Source organism: Sardina pilchardus, chromosome 17 (assembly GCF_963854185.1).
Source record: "Sardina pilchardus chromosome 17, fSarPil1.1, whole genome shotgun sequence".
NCBI lineage: Eukaryota > Metazoa > Chordata > Actinopteri > Clupeiformes > Clupeidae > Sardina > Sardina pilchardus.
Window position 1 is genome coordinate 16,857,681 of NC_085010.1, and position 27,205 is coordinate 16,884,885.

At 42.1% G+C, this 27,205-nt stretch overlaps 2 protein-coding genes across 2 annotated transcripts; both read right to left on the minus strand.

The window, feature by feature from the left end:
• Positions 1 to 274: 274 nt before the first annotated feature.
• Positions 275 to 10,993, minus strand: LOC134061747 (sodium/potassium-transporting ATPase subunit alpha-1-like). The gene is made up of 22 exons (XM_062517507.1): positions 10,875 to 10,993; positions 10,634 to 10,729; positions 8,933 to 8,992; positions 8,061 to 8,264; positions 7,830 to 7,943; positions 7,603 to 7,737; positions 7,370 to 7,487; positions 6,949 to 7,217; positions 6,176 to 6,484; positions 5,583 to 5,717; positions 5,268 to 5,460; positions 4,757 to 4,932; positions 4,519 to 4,655; positions 4,263 to 4,413; positions 3,946 to 4,114; positions 3,705 to 3,859; positions 3,183 to 3,306; positions 2,915 to 3,060; positions 2,652 to 2,782; positions 2,257 to 2,358; positions 668 to 759; positions 275 to 448 (listed from the first exon to the last, which is right to left on the minus strand). Exons 1-22 carry the CDS (start codon positions 10,884 to 10,886, stop codon positions 420 to 422), a joined length of 3,057 nt encoding a protein of 1,018 aa, XP_062373491.1. The 5' UTR covers positions 10,887 to 10,993; the 3' UTR covers positions 275 to 419.
• A 1,130-nt stretch (positions 10,994 to 12,123) lies between these two features.
• On the minus strand, positions 12,124 to 24,847 carry LOC134061737 (sodium/potassium-transporting ATPase subunit alpha-1). The gene is made up of 22 exons (XM_062517493.1): positions 24,836 to 24,847; positions 24,565 to 24,675; positions 23,350 to 23,409; positions 22,546 to 22,749; positions 22,348 to 22,461; positions 22,120 to 22,254; positions 21,923 to 22,040; positions 21,530 to 21,798; positions 20,998 to 21,306; positions 20,505 to 20,639; positions 20,184 to 20,376; positions 19,899 to 20,074; positions 19,661 to 19,797; positions 19,374 to 19,524; positions 18,959 to 19,127; positions 18,723 to 18,877; positions 17,196 to 17,319; positions 16,936 to 17,081; positions 16,672 to 16,802; positions 14,821 to 14,922; positions 12,456 to 12,547; positions 12,124 to 12,258 (listed from the first exon to the last, which is right to left on the minus strand). Exons 1-22 carry the CDS (start codon positions 24,845 to 24,847, stop codon positions 12,230 to 12,232), a joined length of 3,072 nt encoding a protein of 1,023 aa, XP_062373477.1. The 3' UTR covers positions 12,124 to 12,229.
• Between the last annotated feature and the right edge of the window lie 2,358 nt (positions 24,848 to 27,205).

Genomic DNA, 27,205 nt, shown 5'->3' on the forward strand with positions numbered 1-27,205 from the left:
TATTCAAATAAGATTAAGAGGAACACTATCTTGTCTCTTGAGGAGTGAGGGATGTTGCACTATCTCCTTTTTTCTTGAAAGCCATAGTGTGACCATGGGAGATAGTATTACTAAAGATTTTTAGAGTGCTCCAATCTAAGATCTTTGGTTTTATTATGCCTAAATATGTTCAGAGATCATGATGATCCAACAATATTTCCTCCATCATGAAAAGCGTTTTTTGATTCTGACATAAAGTGACAACACTTGTATGAAAAATGTCAGACACATAGAATTCAGTTGGAGTGATATTTTATTTTAAGTTATAAGCAACGTCATCTCAACATCTTACACTTATTGGGAATAGAAAATGCATCTGCATCACGTAGGATACAAATGATGCACGTGAGTGTGTAAGGTGGTGTGCACTGGTGTGCACACTAATAGTATGTTTCCATTTCCACCCAGCCTGACAGACAAAGAAAAAAAATCTAATTACTAATCACAAAACAAAAATCCAACATAGAATCTACAATCTGAATCCAATTTACCATATTCAATTTGCATGCATTTCAATTCTACCTAAATTTAAGTACAGTCTGATAAAGTTTCAAATCGATTCAGAATAATTTCAGCGATGAGGTGAAATGTTTACACAATTGAGTTTGACATGGAGAGAATATCTTACCTCCTGGGTTTCTCCGCAGGAGATATCTTCTGCCCTCATCATAAAGGAAGATGAGAAGGGAATAGGGGAAGGCACAGAACCACCAGCAAGGTCTAAACACATAGGTAAAGAGAAAACCTTAGACATTTCATATAACTATACATTAATGTTCTCTGTTTAGGTCTTGCATTCTAGATTAGCTGGGAGGCAGAGTGACATTCTGACATAATATGGATATTAAAAATATTTTGTGTGAAATGAAACCAGAGATAGAACCATTTTATCACACTCTTAGTTTGATCTCATTACCATGAAAATATCATCAATTGTACATCATGGAAGGGTTGAACATGGAGGGCCGGTTCTCCCTATACGCACACTACGCAAGTTGTGTAGGGCCCCACAAGTAAATGAAGGCCCCCTCCCTTCTTGCCCCTTGAGTCAAGCTAGCGACACAGTTATAGTGACAGGTATTACCCTTCAGGGCATGACAAGCGTAAGAAGAAACAATACGAGAATAAACAGCAGGAACAGCAGTCTGAGGAACTTTGTTGTTTGTTTGTTGGTTTGATGTCAACAAATAATTTGAGTGGCCTTTGGCACCGTTACGTTAATCTGTTTATTTGCATCTCTCCACTGTGTGCTGCTGGCCTAGCCTATCCAACAGGGCAGTGAACCCCTTGGCTTGTCACCCTTTTCCCAGCCAGAGTAGGCTAATTTGCAAAAGTTGTGCAATATAACTGCATAACTGCGTCTGTGTTTTTTTTTTTTTTTAATGCCAGCAAGGACATGTGAGGACCCAAATCAGTGATTTCACTCCTCCCATACATTTTTAAAACAAGTAAATGGTTTCAATCAAGCTTTAGTTAGTTTAGATACAACTGAAGATTTGGAAAATGGAAAGTAGCCCAATGAATGTATTAACTTTGATTTGCTGTGCTGCATACTGGACACTATATGCACATAGTAAATTAGGCCTGTATGAAGTATTCAAATGATTGTTTAAAATATGTCTACGCTTGACATAATATTGAAGGGAATAAGGGGGAAGCCAGTCCAGTAGCCTGTCTTTGGCAAGAAGCCTACTAAAGACACAGGTGAGGAACAGCCAGCCTCAGCCAGTGGGTTACTAGCACAACCGTACAGCAAGCATCAAAAGCAAGCAGTCCAGACCCCTAGAACTGAGCATTTATGGCATTTACAGATTATTTTTCTTTCTCCTAGTCCTTCATGGGGCTAAACACGATATTTGGTAACTTCCGTAGACAACCGAAATGGGATGGGATGATTGTATTGGGAGCACTGAGGTGTCAGGCGTGGCTGTAAAAAAGATTACATTTTGGCCCTCAGAGTTCAGGTAGGAGAGCCCCTTAGAAGGATTTTGCTTAGGGCCCCATGGAGGTCTGATACCGGCACTGTGAACATACTACAAATGTTGCTGTTCAAGGATATCCATTAGCCCCGAACAGCTAAATCCTCATTGTGCATTTGCTGTCAAAATATCCTCTTTATCTGCACGATAATGATGTTTCATTCAGGGTGTGTTACTGTTGAATCTTGCTGAATTACTAATAGTAGATGTGACTGAAGAATATGTTCAATGAACTTACTTGAGGGGGAACATTCTGAGGGCAACATCCATGCCTGGGCAGTATGACAGGAAAGCAGCCAGGGCTGTCTCCTCAAACAGGCCGAAGATGAGGATTTTATTTCTGTGGAAGATGGAAATGAAATGGGGTAAACATACAAGTACTGAATGTCCAACATGGTTACTCTGCTATCACTGAGGTCAGGTTCAGGTCAGGTCAGGTATTCATTCAACCGACACTTTTATTCAAAGTGACCTACATATGTCAAGTATATTACAAGGGCCATTCTTCCCATCGTAACTCGGGTAACTAAGTGCCTTGCTGGAAGTCGGGAATTGAACCCACAACTTTTCAGGCTACTGCATGGTATATAGCCTACCCACCACACCTACACGAGTCTTTTTCGATCAACTTACGTCATTCCTTGCTGAAGGATGGAGTTTCTTCTCGTTTTGCAGATGATAAGATCCGCCCACTGCACAATCACAATGCTGGCGAAGAATGCCGTATGGCATGTAAACTCCACTATTTTTCTTTGTTCGTATGTCTGCAAGAGGAAGCCAGAAATGAGAGATCGGAAAGAGTTAAATACTGCATCTTCCGCTTTTCAATAAGCCTCTGCTTAATTCAATACACATTATTTCTCTCTAGTTACATTACGGGCCACTGGAACACTTACCCACTGCTGGCCATAACTGTCCTCAACTTCATTGTTTGATTTGTCATCCCATCTCTGTCGTATACCTATGAGATGTGATGGCAGGAATCCATTTTCAGCCAGGATTACAAAGTAGGTGAAGAATCCTGCTGTGGCCTGCATCATACCTTGAAATAGAAGACAAACATTTAATTTAGAAAAATGCACATGCGTCTATGGTTGGATTATTCTTCAGTGCTTTTTTGACCGTGTTGTCTGTCAGTAGTGTGGGGCTGCAGTGTGATCTTACCAATCTGCCCATAGGCTATACTGATAAGCCTTTCATTCACCAGCTTGTCTGTCTGAGGGTTTCTGGGTTGTCTCTTCATGATGTCACTTTCAGCTTTTTCGTAAGCCAGGGAGATAGCAGGAACCTGAAATATAGAACAGACAATTAAAACCTCAACCAACAGTGTTCAGTGACCAGACTGTGCCCCCCTCAACCCCCCCCCCCCCCCCCCCCCCCACACACACACACACACTCACATTCACTCTCACACACATGCATGCAAGCTTGCATACGCGCGCACACACGCACACACTCCTGCAAGCTTGCGCCCGCACGCACACACACACACACATTACGTTTTCAGCCAAATGTCTCGATTGCCAAGGAAGTTGTAAGGCATATCATATGGAGAAATGTTATTTGCAACTAAATAAGAGTCTCTTGTCCAAGACTCACAGTATACTGATGCCAGCTTTACAATGACAAACAAAGCTTGAACAACAACAGCGTCTGACCAGTGTGGAGTCAAATAAATATCTCTACCATGTCAGTGCCGAGGTCAATACAGAGGATGGTGACTGTGCCCAGAGGCAGTGGGATGTTGGCGAGGATGAAGAGGAGGAAAGGTGAAATCTCAGGGATGTTACTGGTCAGAGTGTAGGCGATGGACTTCTTCAAGTTGTCGAAGATCAGGCGACCTGAAGAAAACAACAAACCCAGTGGTCAGAAAAATCCAAGCGCAGCACTGAAATATTTGTATTTGACTTAAAGGAGTACAACATACCTTCTTCAACTCCTGTAACGATGGAGGCAAAGTTATCATCCAGAAGGATCATGTCAGCAGCCTGCTTAGAGACATCAGATCCGGCGATACCCATAGCAACACCAATATCAGCCTTCTTCAGAGCAGGAGAGTCGTTGACACCATCACCTGTCACAGCCACAATGGCGCCCTGTAGAGCAAAAGAGCAAAATGTAAAACGTGTCCGTAAGGGAAAATAGCAACAACAACAAAATAAGATGCCATATATGGAGACTATTATGCCATCTCTAATTATTGTCAAGTTGGTTGAAAGACGTTAAATTTTTATTTTGCATTACCTGTCGCTGGCAGCCCTCAACAATGATGAGTTTCTGCTGTGGGGAAGTTCTGGCAAAGACAATCTCAGTGTGGTACTTCAGGATGTCATCCAAAAATTCAGGCTCCATGTCCTTCAGTTCATTACCATGGACGACACAAGCCTTGGCATCTCTGAGGATATATAAAGAGCACTGATGTTGAACTTTTCATTCGTATTTGAGTTACCAATCAAATACCTTACAAATATCTTAGTTCATAATCAAAGAGTGACCATACCTTGGGTTGACCTCTTCAACAGGGATGTTCAAGCGAGTGGCAATGTCCTCCACAGTCTCATTTCCTTCAGAGATGATACCCACACCCTTGGCAATGGCCTTGGCAGTGATAGGATGGTCACCAGTCACCATGATAACCTACAATGGAATAACAAAACCACCCAAACTACTTAGTTATGAGCATTTAAGAGGGCGTGTATAATAAGCATTGGGCAAATTTGGTAAACATATCACTCTACCTTGATGCCAGCACTCCTGCATTTGCCCACAGCATCAGGTACAGCAGCACGAGGAGGATCAATCATGGACATGAGGCCGACGAAACACAGCTTCTCAGTAGGGAAGTTCACCTCCTCAGTATCGAACTTGAAACCGTCAGGGAACTGGTCATCAGGCAGGTGGCAATGGCAGAAACCTGACCACAAATGGTTGTGTAAAGTCATGTTTGCATGTCACATGTTTTTCATTTTGGGATTTTGGGATTTTTTTCTTTACACAGTTAGGGCTGTTTCATAGTCTACTCAAGCTATGCCGACGCAGTTTGAAACACAAAGCTTCCACATGTATTTAAGAGCTCCCTTACAGTCTACTATGTGGACAATGCACGACTGTGGGAATGCCATGACATCACAAAACATTTTGCTACATCATTATCGTAAATTTGCAAATGGTGTCTACTGACATAGCCCCATGCGTTCACGTCTGTGTAGCTTGAAACAGCCCTTTATCTAAGTTCAAGTGTCTCCTTACCCAGCACTCTTTCCCCTAGACCTCCAAGTTCAACGTAGGAGTTCTGGAAGGCATCCTTCATCTCATCATCCAGGTCCTGTTCTTTGCCCTGAAGCAAGATGGATGAGCAGCGGTCCAGGATCCTCTCTGGGGCTCCCTTCATCACCAACAGGTGCTTTGACTCTCCAGGGGTAGTGTTTTTGTGGATGGATACCTTTTAAAGAAAGCAGTTAGCAATTAGTGGTTAGCATATAGACAATTGTTGAGGTGACTTAAAGGTAGTGCTGACCAGTTATTTTTTGTTTCATTTGGGAGAATTGACATATAGTAGCGTACCTGGTATTTGTTGGTGGAGTTGAAGGGAATCTCGGCAACCTTCTGGTACTTTTCACGCATCTCTGTCACTGAGCCACAGCACAGCTCAATGCACTTCAGCAGGGCAGACTCAGAGGCATCTCCAGCTGTGTCTTTCTGTGAGAGGCAATTAGAACGACTTTAGGTTTTGGTCTGTGGACTGCTTTCATGACATGAACCACGTTCAGCCATGGACTAAATAGCGTTTTTACATTGTATGTGCAATTCAATAAAATCCAGACCAGGGGCTATGTCTTGTCTGAGAAAATTACTTCTTCAAATCAAATATAGCCTATCAATGTATAACAACTTTTTTTGTTTTAGAGAGTAAAATAGGTTGAGCTCCTTATAGGATTTAATTACTGCATAGAAGACCAAAACAATTAAAACGTCTTTTGTTATTTTCCACAGTGAAGTATTTTATGACCACACTTAATTCCTACGATGCTTAGAAATTAATGATCGCATCCAAAACGTACATTGAACAGTCCTCTTCAAGGTGTAATGCATGGGATCGTCTTCTATTCTTACACCCCAAACAGCAAAATGTACAAGTAGAAATACTGCTCACACACCTTGAGGATAGGGACATTCTGCTGGTCAGCCAGGAAGACAGCACGGTTGCACAGACCAGCCACGCGTGCCAGGGAGTTCCAGGTTGCTGAGGAGCGGTCAAAAGCGGTTCCAGTCTGGTTCTCAGTGGTATCGGCTTCATGGATCTGGTTGTCGAACCACATGTGGGCCACCGTCATCCGGTTCTGGGTCAGAGTTCCGGTCTTGTCAGAGCAGATGGTGGAGGTAGAGCCCAGAGTCTCCACAGCTTCCAGGTTCTTCACCAGGCAGTTCTTCTTGGCCATACGCTTGGCAGTCAGGGTCAGACACACCTGAATGACATTAAACAGGTCATGAGATCAAACCATCCTAAAGAACATTGCAGGTTACTATCCAGACCTTGATGTTTCACATAGGGATCACAAGGGGCAAAGGAGTAGCTATCTGTCGGACGCAGCTATCTGTCACCCTTCCATTGAACAGTGCTACAGTACATATGGTACATAGTAGTATTACAAGAGAACTGGTGTGGCGCTAGCTGGTTTGGTTGCTACATCTATTTTATTTGATGTTTTATCCTATATTTGTTTCCTTTTTATACTTCTAAAATACAAACGTTCAGGGTACTAGACAACACCTCAAGAGGAACTTGAAGAATATATCTTAGTGTTAAAAGAATTGTGTGACTGAGGTAGTCTGAAGCTATGTCTGTGTAATGTCATGTCTTACCCCGCCCCCCCCCCCACACACACACACACACACACCCCTGTCCCAACACAGACGCTGATATACTCACAGTGACAGTAGCCAGCAGTCCTTCTGGCACATTAGCGACAATGATACCGATGAGGAAGATGACGGCCTCGAGTGCGCCATATCCGAGAACGAGAGAGAGGATGAAGAAGGAGACTCCCAAGAAGACAGCCACGCCAGTGATGATGTGGATGAAATGCTCGATCTCTCTGGCAATCGGGGTTTGCCCTCCATCCAGACTTGAGGCAAGAGTGGCAATACGACCCATGACAGTACGGTCACCAGTGTTGATCACAATTCCTCTAGCAGTACCTAGGAAAACACAAGTTTGATATCAATCAAAATGGAGGGATCAGAGGTGCATATGATTTTTTTATCTAAAGAAATGCAAGATCAACAACATCTATCTGATTTATTTTTACACATTCATTTATCATTTTCCTGAAAAGTGCACTTGTGTATACCTTCAACACAGTTGGTGGAGAAGAAAGCAATGTTCCTGGTTTCCAGAGGGTTGTCATTGGAGAAGTCAGGGGTACGCGACTGAGGCTCAGATTCTCCTGTGAGGGAGGAGTTGTCCACCTGACCAGACAGAAGAGAAAGCGTGAGCACAGGAGAGAATACCATAGAGTCTGTATTCTAAAAAATAATAATAATACTGAGTGCATAAATGAGATTTAGTCAACTCAAAAATCACCTTGCAGCCATGAGCAGAGATGATACGCAGGTCAGCAGGAATTCTGTCTCCACCTTTCACCTCCACCAGATCTCCAGCCACCACCTCTACAGCATCGATGCTATTTTTCTCTCCGTCACGGATAACCAGGGCTTGCTGTGTTCAGTGTGCAACACGTTAATATCACAGGCGGTCAAAGGTTGTACACATAATAATAAGCTAGCAAAAAAAGAGCTATTTTTATGTACCTGAGGGACCAGGTTCTTAAATGATTCCATAATCTTTGAACTCTTGGCTTCTTGATAGTAGGAGAAACAGCCAGTGATGATGACGACAGCTGACAGCACAACACCCAAGTACAGCTGTGGGGAGAATGTGGAAAATTGACCATTGAACATTTAAGACAGTGGTCTTAATAATCTGTCATTGACATTAAGAATTTGATATTACAGTATTTTTATGCAAGTCAAAATCCTTACATTGTCATTTTGTGGTTCATCTTCTGAGGCAGCCTGAATACCGTAGGCCAGGAAGCAGAGGACGGCTCCAATCCACAGCAGAGTGGAGAACCCACCAAAGAGCTGCCTGCAGAACTTCACCCATTCTGGGGTGGTGGGCGGTGGGGTCAGAGAATTGGGACCGTCACGAGCAAGGACCTCTTTTGCACGAGAGGAGGTCAAACCCTGGTAACATAAAGATACAACAGCATTCACACACAAGTCATTGAACAATCTCAGTGTCAATAAGGAAAGCAGCCAATAAGTGATTACTTTTACTTAAATAACAAATGGTTGTTCTACAAGTTAATATAATAGACGCCAATAAAAGTTCCAGAATACCAATTTATACCAAAACAATGTACCAAAACATATTAAACACTGCTTTTTAAGAATGTGGGGGAGGCAGAATTAAAGATAATAGTGAAACTCTGGAGTCTACTATAGCACTCACAAGCTGTTTCTTTGGCAATAGACAGTCTTTGTTTATAACATTATTGTTATCCCTTTTCTGAGAATACATACGCAAGATAATTGTCTGATGTAGTATACATTTTCCACCTATGAATCAATATGCAAAACATGAACTTCTTGTGGTCATACTCAACACTGACTATCTTAGTCCAAAGTTCAAACTTCAGCTTCCTAATTAAAATGATTTAACTTGATAAAAGTAAGTCACAGCCAAGGTGTGCCTTAGGATACTTTGTTCCTTGCAGAGATGTTAACAAGAACACAGTGTAGCAGTTCCACTGATACAACTGAGTCGTTGTGAGTTTGACTGTGAGATATATCCACTGGCCTTGAAAGCATTTTTTTCCCCCTTCCCTCAAACCAAATTTGCACAAACTCACCCTGGTCAGGTCTGTTCCATATTTGCGGTGAAGCTCATCCAAGGTCAGTTTGTGGTCATCCTGTGGGGGGAGAGGAGTGGTATTTCATACATGCACATGAGAGGTGTTACATTCCTAGCGCTATAGGCAGGGGATTTTCCCACAGCTGCCAAAAAAACAACCAAGCCTATTTACCATCAAAAAACAAAATCACCAACAAAGTAACCTTTGTGGGAAAAATATAGCCTATTCGAGAGCATTCCACTAGGTTTATCGAGCAGGCAACTTTCTTCATCAGTATTTTGTTGAATTAGGCCCATGACACCTTCAGAAGGATCAACAGTGGTGTCTGGCGTCCAAGAACCACCTCTTTCCATACTCATGATGGGTTAACTACCATTGAATACTGACACATGCTTTAGTCTTTCCTCATGCTGTGGTCGTTCATGAGCTGATCAGCAACATAACCAGACAAACCGCAATAACTTGACACACCCACAAATACCAACACTATCGACTCATGCAGACTGTTTCTCATGTCCCCTGTTCTAGCTTGTGTTATTGACTACTGTCCAACACATTTGTATCAGTTTACAATAAGAGTTCAGTTTTGCTTCAGTAACACAATAAAGAATGAGACGCACTGTAAAGTAAGATAATATTCTTGAATTGTATGCTAATAGAGCACTAACAAGTTATTCAGCCTGGTTTGACAACATATGCCAACAGCCAGAGTAGACATTCCACACAACTGCAGAAATTTTCTGACAGTCTTCAGTCAGAGATAAGGCCTAGGCTACGGAAGGCTATTTACTTTCTTTTTCGATAGCCTAGGTTTCTCTCTTCTATGGCTGGGGTGGTATGGATTTTCTTCGTACTGCGTTTGAAAATCAAGAAATGTCCGCGATAGGACCTCTTTAACTCCCGTGCAAAACACTTTTGATTGCAGGTTATACATTATGAATTTTGTACCGCGATCACACCCAATTAAATGTATTATAGCCACATCATCTTCAAATAGGCCTATCACTGGGCCAAATGTTTCAGACATGGAATAAATAAGCAGTTTATCAACAAGCTATGACGATTTTAGCACTGTTACATTCATGACGTTTATGCTACTGTTACAACGGGGCTGCCGCACTTTCCTGCGCCAGCAGGTTGTAACAAAGGTACCGGTAGTAGGCTATGTCACTGTTAAGTTAAATTCGTAATAAACTAGAAAATATTTTGAAATTATGTTTCAACTTTCATGGAGTATGCTAAACATGTAGGCCAGTGACTCCTTTCTGGCCAAATTTCACAGCTTTCAAGTCTATCGTCTTTGTGTAAGAGTTTGAACGAGAGAATAGAGAATACAAACGTGTTCCGCTTCTCCCCAAGGCCTACTTTCGCAATGTAAAGTTTTAAGTTTTGTTTCGAAAAACTTGAAGAATAGACGTCCTTCGATGATAGACTACCGCACATAACACATCACGACATAACACATTGACTGTGCACTCATGAGCAGGCCAATGCTTCACTGATTTTCTTTTTTTCCCCTTTTCTTTTTTTTAACGGTGATCACGGTGCCGAGCTCAGACCCGCGGTAGGCGTCACATGACTGCTGTAATACGGTTACTATCCCAGCCCTGCTCGTAACAAAATATGTTTATCAAGGTTGAGCACATTCTAAGTGACTATAACAGAAGTTTAATGCAAGGATGTGATAGAGGGACTTACCAGATCTACTTCTTTCTTCAGGTCATCCATATTCCCCTTTTTCCCTTTTTTTCCATCTTCAGAGGTTGCGGCCAGCTTGTATTTGTCATTTCCTTTCTGTATCAAACACAGCAAAGTGATTATGTAGTTCTAATCATAAAAAAGAGAACGATATACCAACAAAATGTCCGTGTACTGCGAAATCAGGTTCAGACCACCAATTATGTGTGGAGAAAAAAACGCGGCCAAATAATTCACTTACACCCAAGCCCATTTTTGCGGGCTGCGGTTGTATCTGGGCTCCAAAGATCAAAGATAAGAAAGGGCAGTATCCCCAGGCACGTCCTGTTGTGTCACCCTGCCGAGCCAAGTGCCCACTGGCTTATATACCCCCGTCTTTGCACCTGTGTATATGGGCGGATGTTGGGAGGAGCACAGAGAAGAGGGGTTTGGCCTCAGACCTTTCTCACTGTTGATAGTGATTCATTCAACCTTCATTTGTCCTTTAAGGTCATTAGACGATTTCTGAATGGTGCGTTAGCAGAGGATGTTTAATGATTGCACTTAAAATTAAAGTGGAGTATATTAGTTATTTTTTTGTCACACCTAAACTAAATGCAATGTGTGTATGTTTAGACAATATTGGGTACACAATTGCTTAAAGTCAAGTGTAAATGTAAAGATTTGACCCCAAAAAGATTTGAAAGAACTATTATGTTTGCTGCTAGACATGTTTCCGTTAATTCCCATTCAAATAAATTAGACTTGAATAGACCTTCCACGGTGCAGCCTCAAGAGATCCACTGTGAGAACCGGTTTGTCAACTTCCCTGTCCTCTATCTACCACAGAAACCTCAGAGTTAATGAATGTCAAAGACTATGGGGCAATAACGTTCCATATTAAAGTGTGTCCACATAGGGAAACAATACCTAAGCCAGATTTTAAATATTTAACTCTGTGGGCGTATATAAATTGTGTCTGTGCATGTCTGCATGCCGCTTGCCAGTCCTTGAGGTATGCGTGCGTTTGTGTGTGTGTGTCTGTATGGCGATGTTGGTGGGGGATGGGGGATAGGGGATGAATGAAGAAGTGATGCAGAAGTAACAGCGTTAGCATTCTTTTATGAAGATCCCACTTATGAAATAGTCTGTCACACTGAATCAGCGACTCACTGGCAAGAGACCGGACAGGCAAGAAGGCGATAGTCAACATGGTAGCCTAATGCATGAAAAAAGCAACGGGTCAATGCCATCTCTGGGTAAATTTACATGCAAATGACCTTTAACACCCCAGAGTTTTTTTCCCGCGAGGGTGTGGGTGTCAAAACAAGAAAGTACTGTTTCAAAGCCATCACCACTGCTTGACAACAAAGAGCAATAAGATGGCCCATTTCAAACGGCCTTTACACATAACATTTAAAAGCATTTCCAAAACAATTACTGAATACAGTCTTGCTGACTTTAGTGTGGGAAAATCAGGTGAGAAAATGACACAGTAGATTCAGTTGGATATTTTATTTCAATTTAAGTTTTAACTTAGCTTATATGCAAAGGCATCTCAACATCTGCATTAAACAGGCATACATGTGAGTATGTTATGGTGATGTGACTTGCACACTAATAGTAGGTTTCCTGTTCCACCCAGCCTGGAGGTCAGAAGAAAAGTTAAAAGTTACAAAACAGAACAATAAAACATGAAGTCCAATTTACCATACAAAATTTGTGTTTTAAATCTATATAATTTCAATCAACTGAATTTGACTTTTCAATTGATTTCAAATATATCTAAACAACTGAGGTGGAATATTTCCACAGTTGGAAGTGGACACTGAGAATGTCTTACCTCCTGGGTATTTCCGCAGGAGAAATCTTCTGCCCTCATCATAGAGGAAAATGAGTAGGGAATAAGGAAAGGCACAGAACCACCAGGAAGGCCTAAACACATAGGAAATGAGAAAACCTTAGACATTTCATATGACTACACAATAATATTCTGCATATAGGTGTTGCATTCTGTTCAAATTAGCTTGACAATCCATAGTACTATTGACATAATATTGGCCTGCAGAAGGCATATACATTGCCATTTAACAATAGAAGGCATATACATTGCCATTTCATCACACATTCAGCTTGATCTTTTCACCATGAAAAGGCTGAACAGGAATGTAAACACAGTGTTCATGTTTGGGATGAACACACTACACATGTTGCTGCTGCACAAGGTTCTTCATTAGCCCCAGAGAGCTAAATACTCATTTTACATCTGCAGTCACAACACACCTCCTGGGCACTATGTTTTTTTTTTTTCATTCAGGATCAGTTGAAGTTATATATTCATGAATAATGAAGAGTTGACATTAAGTTGATGTGACATGTTCAGTAAAATCACTTGAGTGGGTAAGCAGATCTCCAGTAGCTATAGGCTGGCAGAGGCAGACCACTGTCAGCCCACTGGGGGCAGAGTTGGCGGTCCACTGGCGTTTTGCTCATTGGTTCTCAGGGGGTCCGCTGGCGGGTTGTCAACAAATACCCCGACTGTTGGTCTAAAATCTTTTTAATTTATTCAGTTATACTTCATCCATCATATTTAATAATATGTCATGTCTTTTCTTAATATTCATGACAAGTTAAATTTAAAGAGATGGAGGCAAGCGGCACATACTCTACCGACGGCATGCCACAGTGTTCCTCTGTCTACCAATCTGATTTCGCTACCTTACAGTTGTCTGTCTCCGCCCGTATTTGTACTTCTGCTCAATTTAATTTCACTTCCGTATTAGACTTGCACAGATTTCAACGGATTTCTCTTGTAGATAACCCAACCGAGAGCCACCAACCAACCAGCGAACAGAGGGCGTGGCTGAGAGCGATTACATCACACTGGCATGGGAAAAGCAGGCCGCCTAGATGGAATGGAAACCGTTGGAGCTGCCTAAACCTGGGGAATAAAAAGGGCTCATTCTTCTTTGACCAAACATGAATAAATGGCACAAAATAAGGTTGCTGTGAGAGCTATCTGTGTGTATGTGGGATTTAGGTGACCATCACATGTCGGCCCAGATGGCAGGAAAATAAACTCTGCCAACGTCACTCTGCTACTTTCCATATTCCATTGTAGCCTCTGTAGCTCCTAGTCTGCCATGCAAAGTAGTTAAACATCAGGATCAAATCATGAGGCTATGTGTGGTGTATTTATTAGCTCAAACAAACTGAACAGCCACATTTGCTAGGCCTACTCAGGCAGGAACAGACAGATATCCCAGCATTCCCTTTTTACACTAGATAACTATGGCACATGTTTCCAAAATACCAAAACTCAAATATTTATACATTGCACCATGCAAACAGGACCAAACAGGACATGCAAAAAGAGGAAGTGAAAGATCTTGTTATTTCTTAATGGCAATTATGTCATAACACCAATCATTATACTTTTATTATAGGCCTATAACAGAGCTTTGTTTATTCAGCATAGGCCCCTGCAATGGCCCTCAAACACCCACTAACATGCGGTGGAGCGTGAGAAAGCAAGGATTAGGACCTCTCTGTCTGTTGGTGGCTGTACAAGTTTCTTCTGTGTTTGTCCTCCAAAGTTAGCAATATTTCATTAATCTTAGCGTTATCACTCGTTAGGTGCTGTCAGACATATGCCTATAGAGTGGATGTAATTCAAGGAGGGGCAGTAACATACATAATAGACTTTATATTATTGGCTGGGCTAGACTGGTGTGTGTGTGTCCACCAAGGCGGAGACGAAACCTTGATTTGAAATGATTGCAAGTGTTAGCTACGAGCTAAACTCATCCTCTAAACTAGGGTATTGGAAGCAAATTAGGTTGGTAATATAGTTTTATTAGTCAGTTTGTCAGTTACTTATACATATTTATTCATAACCGTTGCTGTCTTGCCCTTTGGAATCAATGATGCTAGCAGAGCCCATTTACGAAATATTTGATGCTAGCTTGCTTGCCCCTAAAAAGATGTGTGGCGTACAAAAACACACTGATTGTTAGTAATTGGTTTAAAGGAACTCTAATGATTTCACACAAGTGTCCACCTACTAGGAAAAAGACAGCTGCCATTGACAAGTGACTAGACTCTTTGCACAAAGTGTAACAAAGTCAAGAGTCTGGTTCACGAGGCTAATGTTACCTATTCATGAATAACAAAAAAGTTGATGTGAAGAACGCGTTCAGTGAACTCACTTCATTGGGTACATTCTGAGGGCGACGTCCATGCCAGGGCAATAGGAAAGGAAAGCAGCCAGGGCTGTCTCCTCAAGCAGGCCGAAGATGAGGATTTTATTTCTGTGGACAAGAGGATGGGAATGGAATTAAAGCAACATGCCAACATTTTGGGAAATTAGCTAATTCGTTCTTGAACCAGTACAAGTAAGTCACGACGTAAATAGGAAAATGTTGGAGTTCCTTTGACACTTTTGGAAGCTGTAGGCTAGTTGGTGCGGTAACGGTGGACTGAGTCAGACTGAGTTACTGCACGCACAAAGATGAGAAGGGTATGTATCATCCTATCTAACTCTGGAGGAGATGATGAATAAGCTACTTCCCCAAAATGTTGGTGTGTTCTTTTAACAAACAAAAACCGGTGCAAATACAATTGTCCAAAATGTTCACTGTTTGTAGTTAAAGCCCCCAGGACCGGTTCTCCCTATACGCACACTATGCAAGTTGCGTAGGGCCCCACAAGTAAATGAAGGCCCCTTCCCCTGTCTTCCCTTGAGTGAACCTATTGACAGACAGGTAGGCCTATATAGGTACAACGACAGTGCTTCATAGGCTACATTAAGATGAACATGAACATGAAAACTAATGACCATTCAGGGCATGAAAAACGGAACAAACAGCGGAAAACTTGTGGTTGTTCCATGGTTTAACATGCAAGCCTATAGGCCAACTGAACAGGGAAGTGAATCCCCTGATCTGTCTTGCTTGCTAGCCAACGTTTCCCAGTCACGGTATGCCTACTTAGAAAAGTTGTGAAATATCATTGCATGTTCCGTTTTTGAATGCAGGCGCCTGTCTACATTAAAAAAACAACAACAACAAAAAAAAACAATCTTTATATGCACTCATGATAACGTGCAGCTCGGGATGAAACTGTTTTTCAGCGGAAACATGCGAGAACCCGTCGAAACTAGTAATTTCACTCTTCCCATATATTTTAAAATAAGTAAATGGTTTTACAATATTTCAGTCAAGAATTAGTTGGTTCAGATAGCCTACAACTGAATGTATGCAAAATGGAAAATAGCCTAATGTACTGTAGGCCTATTCACTTTGATTCGCTGTACTGCATGGGCAAAGATGCATATCGTAAATTAGACCTATATGAAGTATTAAACTTATTGTTTTACATAGTCTATGTTTGAAAAAAAAGGGGAAGGGAATCAGGGGAGCCAGTTCAGTAGTCTTTGGCAAGTAGCCTACTACAGACATACAAGTGAAGAACAGTCAGCCTCAGTCAGTAGGCTACAAGCCCAACCAGACCCTTACAACAAAAATAACTTAATTACGTCAAGTGTCAAACTGCAGACTTCTTAGTAGGCTATCAAAACAGGTTGGAGGAACTATTTACAGCTATGCAGGGTCACAAAAAACTGCATAGTACTGTAATTTACTACAGGAATGCAGTACTTTGGACATGAAAATACTGGGCTGAACTGAACTCTACTTTCGAAAAAACTGCAGTTATTTTTTTGAAAGGGGAAATGTAGGCTACAGCAAGCATTAACAGCAAACAACCAGACCATAAAACTGGGCATTTATAGCTCTGAAGGTCCTTTATGGGGGGGAAAACTGTATTTGGTTACTTCCATTGGGCTGGGATGATTGTATTGGGAGCACTGAGGTGTCAGACAAAATATAAAATGGTTAAGTTTTGACCCTCAGGGTTCTGGTAGAAGGGCCCCTTAGCAGGAGTTTGCCTAGGGCCCCATGGATGTCTGAACCGGCACTGAGAGCCCCATAAAGGGACATAAGCTTTTCGAAAATATACACAGACTCGAATTCAAGTCCTCTTCTGTTTGATTGACTTACGTCATTCCTTGCTGAAGGATGGAGTTCCTTCTGGTTTTGCAGATGATAAGGTCAGCCCACTGCACAATCACAATGCTGGTGAAGAACGCTGTGTGACATGTAAACTCCACTATTTTTCTTCGTTCATAAGTCTGCAAGAGGAAGCCGGATATGAGAGATCCGAAACAGTTAAATGACTGTATCTTGCCGTTTTCAAAATGCTTCTCTTTAATTCAGTACACTTTATTTTCCTCTAGTTACATTACAGACCACTGAAAGGCTTACCCACTGCTGACCATAACTGTCTACAACTTCATTGTTGGCTTTGTCATCCCAGTTAACACGAAGACCTATCAGATCTGTGGGCAGGAATCCATTTTCAGCCAGGATTACAAAGTAGGTGAAAAATCCTGCTGTGGCCTGCATCATACCTTAGAGTAGAAGACAAATATTTGATTTAGTAGAGTGCACTTTTTTAAAATTTTTGATAGAGGATGGTGTTTCGATAGGCGATAGTGAAGTGCTGTAGTAGGCTTTGATCTTACCGATCTGCCCATAGGCAATACTGATAAGTCTCTCATTCACCAGCTTGTCTGTCTTTGCATTTCTTGGCTGTCTCTTCATGATGTCGCTTTCAGCTTTTTCGTAAGCCAGGGAGATAGCAGGAACCTGAAATATAATCTTAGTCATCAAACCCTTAAGCATCAGCGTTTAATAAATCAGACCAGAGTCCCTCTTTCACTCTTACAGGGATGCTACACCAGGCACCAATGAAGTGTTCCATTTGCAACGTGTAAAATCCATTTTAAGTATATATTTTGGGGGGGCTTTTTTGCTTTTATTTGTATAGGACAGTGAAGAGTGAGACAGGAAGTAAGTGGGAGAGAGAGATGGGGTGGGATCGGGAAATGACCGCAGGCCAGACTCGAATCTGGGTCCCCGTGGGCACTCGGACCCATATGTGGTATGAGCGCTCTAGACTTTTGCGCCACAGCGCCCCCTGTACAATCCATTTTAGAGGGCTGGTCTATTTTTTCCGAACTTACGTGCCGCTATCACGTCTGGTGTAGCTACTTCAATTAATTACAGTGGAAGTTAATTGTTGCAGTAGACACAACGCGAACGGAGCGCTTCATTTACAAACCTGGTGTAGCTCCCTGTTATTCAAGCCTATACGTTTATAGGTTTGCATGCAAGACAATAAAATTTAGTAAAAAGATAAGAGATGCAACCAAAAGATACGTCATGTGGACAAGCATTGACTTTGTGAATGGAACACACCAGCATCTGTAATTTCCCCTTGGGGATGAATAAAGTAAATCTATCTATCTATCTATCTATCTATATATTTGGGGAAATATTAAATTATTATTATTCACCATATACTGTACCCTTGTCATCTCCGTGTGTACAGTAATCCACCGTAGCTTAGTTTAGCATAGCTCATTAGTCCTTTTTCCATCAGATTTTCAAGCGCATTAACTCTTAAAGCGAATTATGTTTTAGCGATATAAGAAGCGCCAAGATGGTTTTCCATTCAAAAGAACAATTCTAGCGATTTAAAATGATGTCATCAGAGCCTTGTTAATGCGCATATTTCTACTGCGCTAGATGGTTTTCCATCAACACTACTAGCGAATGGAACACTTCTAGCGAATTAATCAAAGGTAGCAAGTGGTACACCATTGTGAGGTAAACGTCTTTGTATGCACGAGACAGAACTCAATTTTTTGCGCCGACTTTGTGAACATTCTGAGCAGGCGTCACAGTAACTTATATCGCTACAAACCTTTTCCATCACATTTATATCGATTTAACTCTCCTTAAACCACCTCTGGCGAGCGAATTAACTTATCACGACAAAACCGAGGTTACAGCGATATAAGCCATTTTCCATCACATTTGTCGCACTAACTTTTGATGCGCATCGTTTTTTAAGCGAATTAACTTTTTAATGGAAAAAGGGCTATTGAGGTGTGCTGCTAGCCAATCTCCCAAAAGTGACAAAAGAACTCAAACATTGTTCTATTGACATGCTGTGACTCTATGTGAAAGGAAATAAATATCTCTACCATGTCAGTGCCCAGGTCAATACAGAGGATGGTGACTGTGCCCAGGGGCAGTGGGATGTTGGCAAGGATGAAGAGGAGAAAAGGTGAAATCTCTGGGATGTTACTGGTCAGAGTGTAGGCGATGGACTTCTTCAAGTTGTCAAAGATCAGACGACCTGAAGAAAACAACAAACCCATTGGTCAGAAAGATCCCAGCATGGTGATCATTTGCATAGACCTTCAGGATTATAATGTACCTTCTTCAACTCCCGTAACGATGGAGGCAAAGTTATCATCTAGAAGGATCATGTCAGCAGCCTGCTTAGAGACATCAGATCCAGCGATACCCATAGCAACACCAATGTCAGCCTTCTTCAGAGCAGGGGAGTCGTTGACACCATCACCTGTCACAGCCACAATGGCACCCTGTAGAGCAAAAAAAAAACAGCATGGATCTCCACATCGGCCAATTCCGTAAGGGAAACCTATATGTCATCAGTAAAGCCCAATTCACTTCAAAGATTCCCGACGTGACAAATGTTGCACGTAGTTGCAAGCCATCGCGGAACATTCAATATGTTAAGTTGCAGTTGCAAGGTTTTAGAACGTCTCATGGGAAATCTTTGGTCGGAACCCTACTTAAGAATTTATTAAAGATGAAGTCCGCATTACCTGTCGCTGGCAGCCCTCTACAATGATGAGTTTCTGCTGGGGGGAGGTTCTGGCAAAGACAATCTCAGTGTGGTGCTTCAGGATGTCATCCAGCTGCTCAGCTGAAATTTCCTTCAGTTCATTACCATGGACGACACACGCCTTGGCATCTCTGTGAATATAGGAAGAATGAAGAGTCGGACACTTTCAATGGGATTAAGGTTGAAGAATAACAATTATTCTGAATGTTGCTATAGGCTAAAAGCAAGAAAGAAATATCTTGATTCATAATCAAAGAGTAACCATACCTTGGGTTGACCTCTTCAACAGGGATGTTCAAGCGAGTGGCAATGTCCTCCACAGTCTCATTTCCTTCAGAGATGATACCCACACCCTTGGCAATGGCCTTGGCAGTAATAGGATGGTCACCAGTCACCATGATAACCTACAATGGAAAAACAAAAACACCCAAACTACTTAATTACAAGCATTCAAGAGGGCATGTATAATAAGCATTGGGCAAATTTGGTAAACATATCACTCTACCTTGATGCCAGCACTCCTGCATTTGCCCACAGCATCAGGTACAGCAGCACGAGGAGGGTCAATCATGGACATGAGGCCGACAAAACACAGCTTCTCAGTAGGGAAGTTCACCTCCTCAGCATCGAACTTAAAACCCTCAGGGAATTGGTCATCAGGCATATTATAATGGCAGAAACCTGACAACAAATTATCATGGAAAAAGTAATGTCATGTTTTTCAAATGTTCCATTTCCAAAAATTGTTTGGAAAGATTTTTCTAAGCTCAAGTGACTCCGTAGTCCTTACCCAGCACTCTTTCTCCTAGACCTCCCAGTTCAACATAGGCACTTTGGAAGGCTTCCTTCATCTCATCATCCAGGGCCTGTTCTTTGCCTTGGATCATGATGGATGCGCAGCGATCCAGGATCCTCTCTGGGGCTCCCTTCATCACCAACAGGTGCTTTGTCTCTCCTGGGGTAGTGTTTTTGTGGATGGAAAGCTTTTCGGAAAAAAAGTTAGCGGTTAGCCAGCAGCATTTAGCATTTAGCCAGCTACTGTATAGCGGTAACTTAACACAAATGCAGAGAGATCTTTTTTGTTTTAAGAGGAGAACTTTGGGATTCTTACCTGGTATTTGTTGGTGGAGTTGAAAGGGATCTCAACGATCTTGTGATACTTCTCACGCATCTCTGTCACTGAGCCACAGCACAGCTCAATGCACTTCAGCAGGGCAGACTCAGAGGCATCTCCAGCTGTGTCTCGCTATAGATGATAAGATGAAATTACTTAATGACTTTCATGGCCCACAGAATTCGAACCATGGTCTAAATAGTGTTTTTGATGGGAAAATGTCCATCGGCAAGTTGAAAAAAAAATGGCCTACGATGGCAACCCACGTTATTGCTGACACTGATTTAAAAAACATCTTGTTATATGCAACCTAGGGTATTTTTGTGAATGTACCCGAGTTTGGCGAGAGTTACGCTTTATTGCTGTAATCTATCTATCGCTTTGGGCAAAGGTGTCTGCCAATTAACCATAACCACATCAGTGGGATCATCTGGACAAGTATTGACATGTTGAAAACAGCAAATGTTATGTAAATAGTGGTTCTGCACACCTTGAGGATAGGGACATTCTTCTGGTCAGCCAGGAAGACAGCGCGGTTACACAGACCAGCCACACGTGCCAGGGAGTTCCAGGTGGCTGAGGAGCGGTCAAAAGAGGTTCCCGACTGGTTTTCGGTGGTGTCAGCTTCATGGATCTGGTGGTCGAACCACATGTGGGCCACTGTCATGCGGTTCTGGGTCAGGGTTCCGGTCTTGTCAGAGCAGATGGTGGAGGTAGAGCCCAGAGTCTCCACAGCTTCCAGGTTCTTCACCAGGCAGTTCTTCTTGGCCATGCGCTTGGCAGTCAGGGTCAAACACACCTGAATGACATTAAACAGCTCAAGAGATCAAATCATCCTAAAGAACATTGCAGGTTACGGTCCAGATCATGATGTTTTCATGTAAAGGTTTCAACGGTTTACTTGATACACTCTGAGACATTTTAAGTAACTAGTGAACACTGAAATAGTCTCTGAAATAGAACCCTGAAGCAAACAAGGCTGTCCAATGTCACATCCGGTTTTGTGACAGTGATATACTCACAGTGACAGTAGCCAGTAGTCCCTCTGGCACGTTAGCGACAATGATACCAATGAGGAAGATGACGGCCTCCAGCCAGCCATATCCGAGGATGAGAGAGAGGATGAAAAAGGAGACTCCCAGGAAAACGGCCACGCCGGTGATGATGTGGATGAAATGCTCGATCTCAATGGCAATAGGAGTTTTCCCTCCTTCCAGACTGGAGGCAAGAGTTGCAATCCGACCCATGACAGTGCGGTCACCTGTGTTGATCACAATTCCTCTGGCAGTGCCTGGGGAAAAAAGTCAGGTATAATACAAAATGGCCAAATGGAATTAAACGGCACACTTTCAGGTGGCTTTCACGTTTAAGTAATGCAAGGTTAACGCTGTGCATGGGGTATAATATGTGTGTACCTTCAACACAGTTGGTGGAGAAGAAAGCAATGTTCCTAGTTTCCAGAGGGTTATCATTGGAGAAGTCAGGGGTACGTGTTTGAGGCTCAGATTCTCCTGTGAGTGAGGAGTTGTCCACCTGACCAGGCAGAGGAGAGAGTGAGCTACAAAAAATAATACTGAGTGCATAAATGAGATTTGATCAACTCAAAAATCACCTTGCAGCCGTGAGCAGAGATGATACGCAGGTCAGCAGGGATTCTGTCTCCACCTTTCACCTCCACCAGATCTCCAGCCACCACCTCCACAGCATCGATGCTCTTTTTCTCTCCTTCACGGATAACCAGGGCTTGCTGTGTTCAGTGGACCACAAATAAACATCACAGACAGTTGAGGTGTATGCATGGAATGAGCGAGAATTTGTCTAAAAGCAATGTCTATAGTACCTGGGGAACCAGGTTCTTAAAGGACTCCATAATCTTTGAACTCTTGGCCTCTTGATAGTAGGAGAAACAGCCAGTGATGATGACGACAGCAGACAGCACAACACCCAAGTACAGCTATGGGAGAAGCCAAAACGGAGAACATTTTAATGTAATTGCGATGGCAATTGTTCAGTTATTTCTGTCGGTAAAGGTCCATACATTATCATTAGCTGGTTCTTCTTCTGAGGCAGCCTGAATACTGTAGGCCAGGAAGCAGAGGATGGCTCCAATCCACAGCAGAGTGGAGAACCCACCAAAGAGCTGCCTGCAGAACTTCACCCACTCTGGGGTGGTGGGCGGTGGGGTCAGAGCATTGGGACCGTCACGAGCGAGAATCTCTTTTACACGAGAGGAGGACAGACCCTGATAACATGAAGGTACACACAGTATTCACACAGCTCAGAGAACACATTTGACCCACAATAACAAGTTCCCATCTAAAAATTATGATTAAATCACCTTGAATAGCAACAGATGGTATACACCAAAAATACATGCATGTTGTACAATGCAATATACTATTTGAGATAATACCATAAAATATAGAATGTGATACACAACACTGCATAATAAGGAGATTGAAGAGATGGAGCGATTTATTGAATTATATAATTATTTCTAATTCTACTGACTCAACAGACTGTTTTAATCAACTTCTAACATTTAACTTAGCCTTTCTCCGGGGAATGTACAGTATGCACACGTGTCATCTTATTAAAGTTGTGGATGTTCCCAGCTATGAATGGATGCATAATATTAACCTGTTGCAATGAATTTGGAGTTTCGAACAGTGAAGGCTTCAGTCAATGAAAGCACTTGAGGTGCATTTCAGGACACGTTGGTGCATGCTGAGCATTTTGACATAAATTGGTTACAGTTGCACTGATTACCACTGAGCAGATTGTGAGAATATCCCCCAGACTTGGCAGCAGTTTTTCCCTCAAACCATATTTTCTCACTCACCCTGGTCAGGTCTGTTCCATATTTGCGGTGAAGCTCATCTAAGGTCAGTTTGTGGTCGTCCTGTGGGGGAGAAGAGTGATAGATTTAACTCTCGACTTTATCTCATGTTTACAGTTCCCCTTATAATGCATTGGATGTTCTATTTTGGGGTGTTATCATTCTGGATTCATTCGATTATGATCACCTGCTGTGCCCATTGCTAATATTAGTGCTCGTTAATCACCCTTGTCTGATTTTGTTAATGCCTTGACGAGCCCTACATGTTTGTGTGTCTGTCTACCAGTCTTGTGTGTGCTATGTCAGCAAAAGATGTCCATCAGGTTTCAGTGTTTCTGTAATGGTTCAGAAGCCAATACATGCCACTCTCAAGATTGTGAGTAACATGCATGGGATTCACAGGACCCTGACATTTAACTAGATCTCTGTGTATCCAGCTGTGAGTTCTCTCTGGGCAAGCTGGCCACATTGGTGTCAGAAGTGGTGTCTTATTTAGAAATGATTGTCTCAGGTAGAAGTTGCTCCTGATTGGACCGTGCTGACCTCCTGCTCTCCAAAGTGCAATGAGGTCATGCCAGTTGCCAGGCCAACGATGGTGCTGGGAGAGACTGCTCCTGTTGGTCCTGCCAAAACCTCAGGGACTTTGTCGGATTGGTTTCTGTCTTCTTTCCACCATTCCGCAGCCTGTGCCATTTCCAAGGCCTGTGGGAAGGCTTGGGCAACCGTGACAGATTGTCATTCCATCATCTTTGGGATGGTGTTTGGTTCCATATATCCTGGAGGCTGTGCGTGTGGTACTGATGTGAATGATGACACTGCAACTATGTCGACTCATGCTTTGGCAGTGGCACTGTTAGTATTGGTATTCATAAATAATATCATAATTACCATATTATGCCATTATTTGTTTGTGTCCGGTGAGGACCTGCTACTATTTTGTCTGTGTGTGTGTGTGTGTAATGTTTTCAACGCCATAATTTATCCCCGCCTACTGCATGTGTGTATATCTGATGTGTGCTTTGTCTATGAGATATGCCTAGTTTTTCGGTGCTTGAAATAGGACCCTGCCATTTAAACCACATACCTTTCTGCCCCGGTTCCTCTGGGATAGGTTGCCACAATGTGGTTATCAATGTTTAGGGATTGGAACACACCAAGTGTTATCCTAAGACTAAGAGGAAGAATACATGTTTTATGTTTTAGGATTCAGCAACTTACCAGGTCAACCTCTTTTTTTAGTTCCTCCATATCTTTTTCCTTTCTCTTCTTCTTCTCCTTCTTTCCTCCTTCTTCAGAGGTGGCTGCCAGCTTGTACTTGTCATTACCTTTCTGTGTCAAACACAGCAAAGATGATAAGATGTATAGTGCCAATCCTCAAAGGAAAATAAATAACCTCAAAGTATAACATGCAAAATTGTAGTACAGTGCAAAATTGTGCCTTTTAGCAACAAATCAACATGTAAATAAAGGAAATAAACAAGTCACTTACACCCAGGCCCATCTTTGTAGGCTCTGTCCTACGTTTTGACTCCACGAATAAAAGGCTGCTATCCCTAAAAAGGTCCCTCTGGGTTGAGGAGCCTTGTTCTCTGTAATTTATATACCCTGACCCGTGCAATGGTTCCACATTTTGGGAGGAGCGTGGAGCAAGCAGGTGGGTTGTGGCATCAGAATAAGGCCTGTATATGACTGTGCCAATTTTTGGATTATAGGTTGCTTAAAGAGGAAAAGCACTATTGATGTGCAACAAGACGTCTATGCAAAAACCTTTATTTCACTCAAAAGTATATTTCACTGACAGTTTAGGGGGGGGGGGACTGTATTAGTGAGTACTTAATCTTGGCATCTGGTAAACATTCCTGCAGTCAGCATGTCAGCATGCCAAGTATAGGCATGGGTTCACCAAGATAATGTAACATATTAGTAAACAACATTAGAGGAAATCATCATAGAGGAAATATCTTTTACTTCAATTTATAAATAAAATATGTGCTATGAAGTGTAGGAAGAGAGAGAGAGAGAGAGAAAGAGAGTTTGTGTGAGAGAGAGTGTATGTGTGTGTGTGTGTGTGTGTGTGTGAGAGAGAGAGAGTGAGAGAGAGAGAGAGAGAGATACTGACAGACAGACAGAGTGAGAGACAGACAGTGAAAATATCAGACATATTTGTGCTACCTTTGCTCTTATATTTAGCCTACCAACAACACAGATACAACAACACAACATGATATCCCAGATGAAAATATTGCTGCTTTCAACAGTCTTGTCTTTGTCTGACAGAAATACATCAGGTATTAAACCCCCTTCAGGAGAAACATAAGCAAAAGAATAACAAAAGAGTATCTTAAGTTGAACTTTAGTTGAACTTTAGTTGAACTTGGGCTGAGACAAGAGGGAGGCTAGAGGGAGACTACATGAGAAATGTTAGACAATATGAAACATATGGGTCAAAATCATTAATGTAAAATAAGCGAAAAAGCTTAATTGTGTCTTGGAGAAATTGGGTAGACAAAAAAAAGATGTTATTTTGCTTTTATCCTTCCTGTGATCTTTAACATGTTTAAGGTTTTAACACACAAAGAAACATCAACAGCACAATGTTGGTCAGTTTTATGTAAATGTCCCACATGCTAACTGGATGCTAACCATGCTAGCAAGTCATATATGAGTGAAGATGACCCATTAGCCTGTGGGACAAATTGACAAACGTTGCTGCTGATGATTCTTTGTGTGTTAAAACCTTAAACACGTTTATGATCACCGGAAGGAAGCCTATTCCACACATACACCCATATTTTTGCAACAACATAATTTTAGATTTATATATTTACGTAACGGTTTAGGTCACTGATAATTGACATTTTACGAAAAACACTTGTTGACGTCAAGTGTGTGGCACTATCCCCTATGAGGAGGTTTTGTGCAGTCACAGTGACTGCATTTGTGCTGGTTTTAACCTTTCTAATGGATCTTTTTACATGTTCACAGTCACGTTTTTATCAATAACTCTCCCATTATATCTGAAAGCTGAAACAGGCGGCAGAGGAGTGTTGGGAATAAAATTATTATTTTTTCTTTGAGTTAATTACTGTTTGACTTTCCTTATGTAAACTGGGATTTTATGAACAAAGGGAGGACATCCCTGCATGGTCTAAAAAGCATGCATGCACATGTGGACCTGGCCTAGAACTTTATTCTCACATTGATACTTCACAGGGCTTCACTTGTAACTGCAAACTATGTTTTCCTTACAGTGCCCTTTGCTAGGCTGGATGAACCCTGCGGGCTAATTTGAATTTCACCTGGCAGCTCAGGCTGGAAACCTGCACATCTATCTCCCCTGCTTCCTGTCTGCACCGGATCATTGATCTGATTGGTTGAAGGACTATCCAAGTGTACGGAGTCATTTGAACGATGCCTATAAGACCACGCTTCTTGTGCAGTAGAAATAAAGTGCAGACTCCCCATACTAATTTTCAAGATTGAATTTAGTCTGGCGATAGCCAGACTAGCCCTTTGCTGTTTGGACAGCTCTGTTCCTAATTCTACCGTCTAGCCATTTCTACACTGGAAAAGCCAAGCCCTTCCAGACCCTTTTACCTGTCTACCACACAACCATTTTGCATTGTGTGAAAAGAGATATAGCCTGGAATCCTCCTTACTGGATATATTCTACTGGGGGGTGCTTGCTAAGGATTATTTGTACTGTACATCTTCAACCAACGTGCATCCTTGCGCGACGTGGAACCTCTGGAAGTTCAGGAATTCACTAGCTGTCAACGCATACTCATTACTCTGGGTTGTATTACGGTCACAAAGTCATTAGTGTACAGGAGAAAGTGATCATGCTTTGAAAACATGC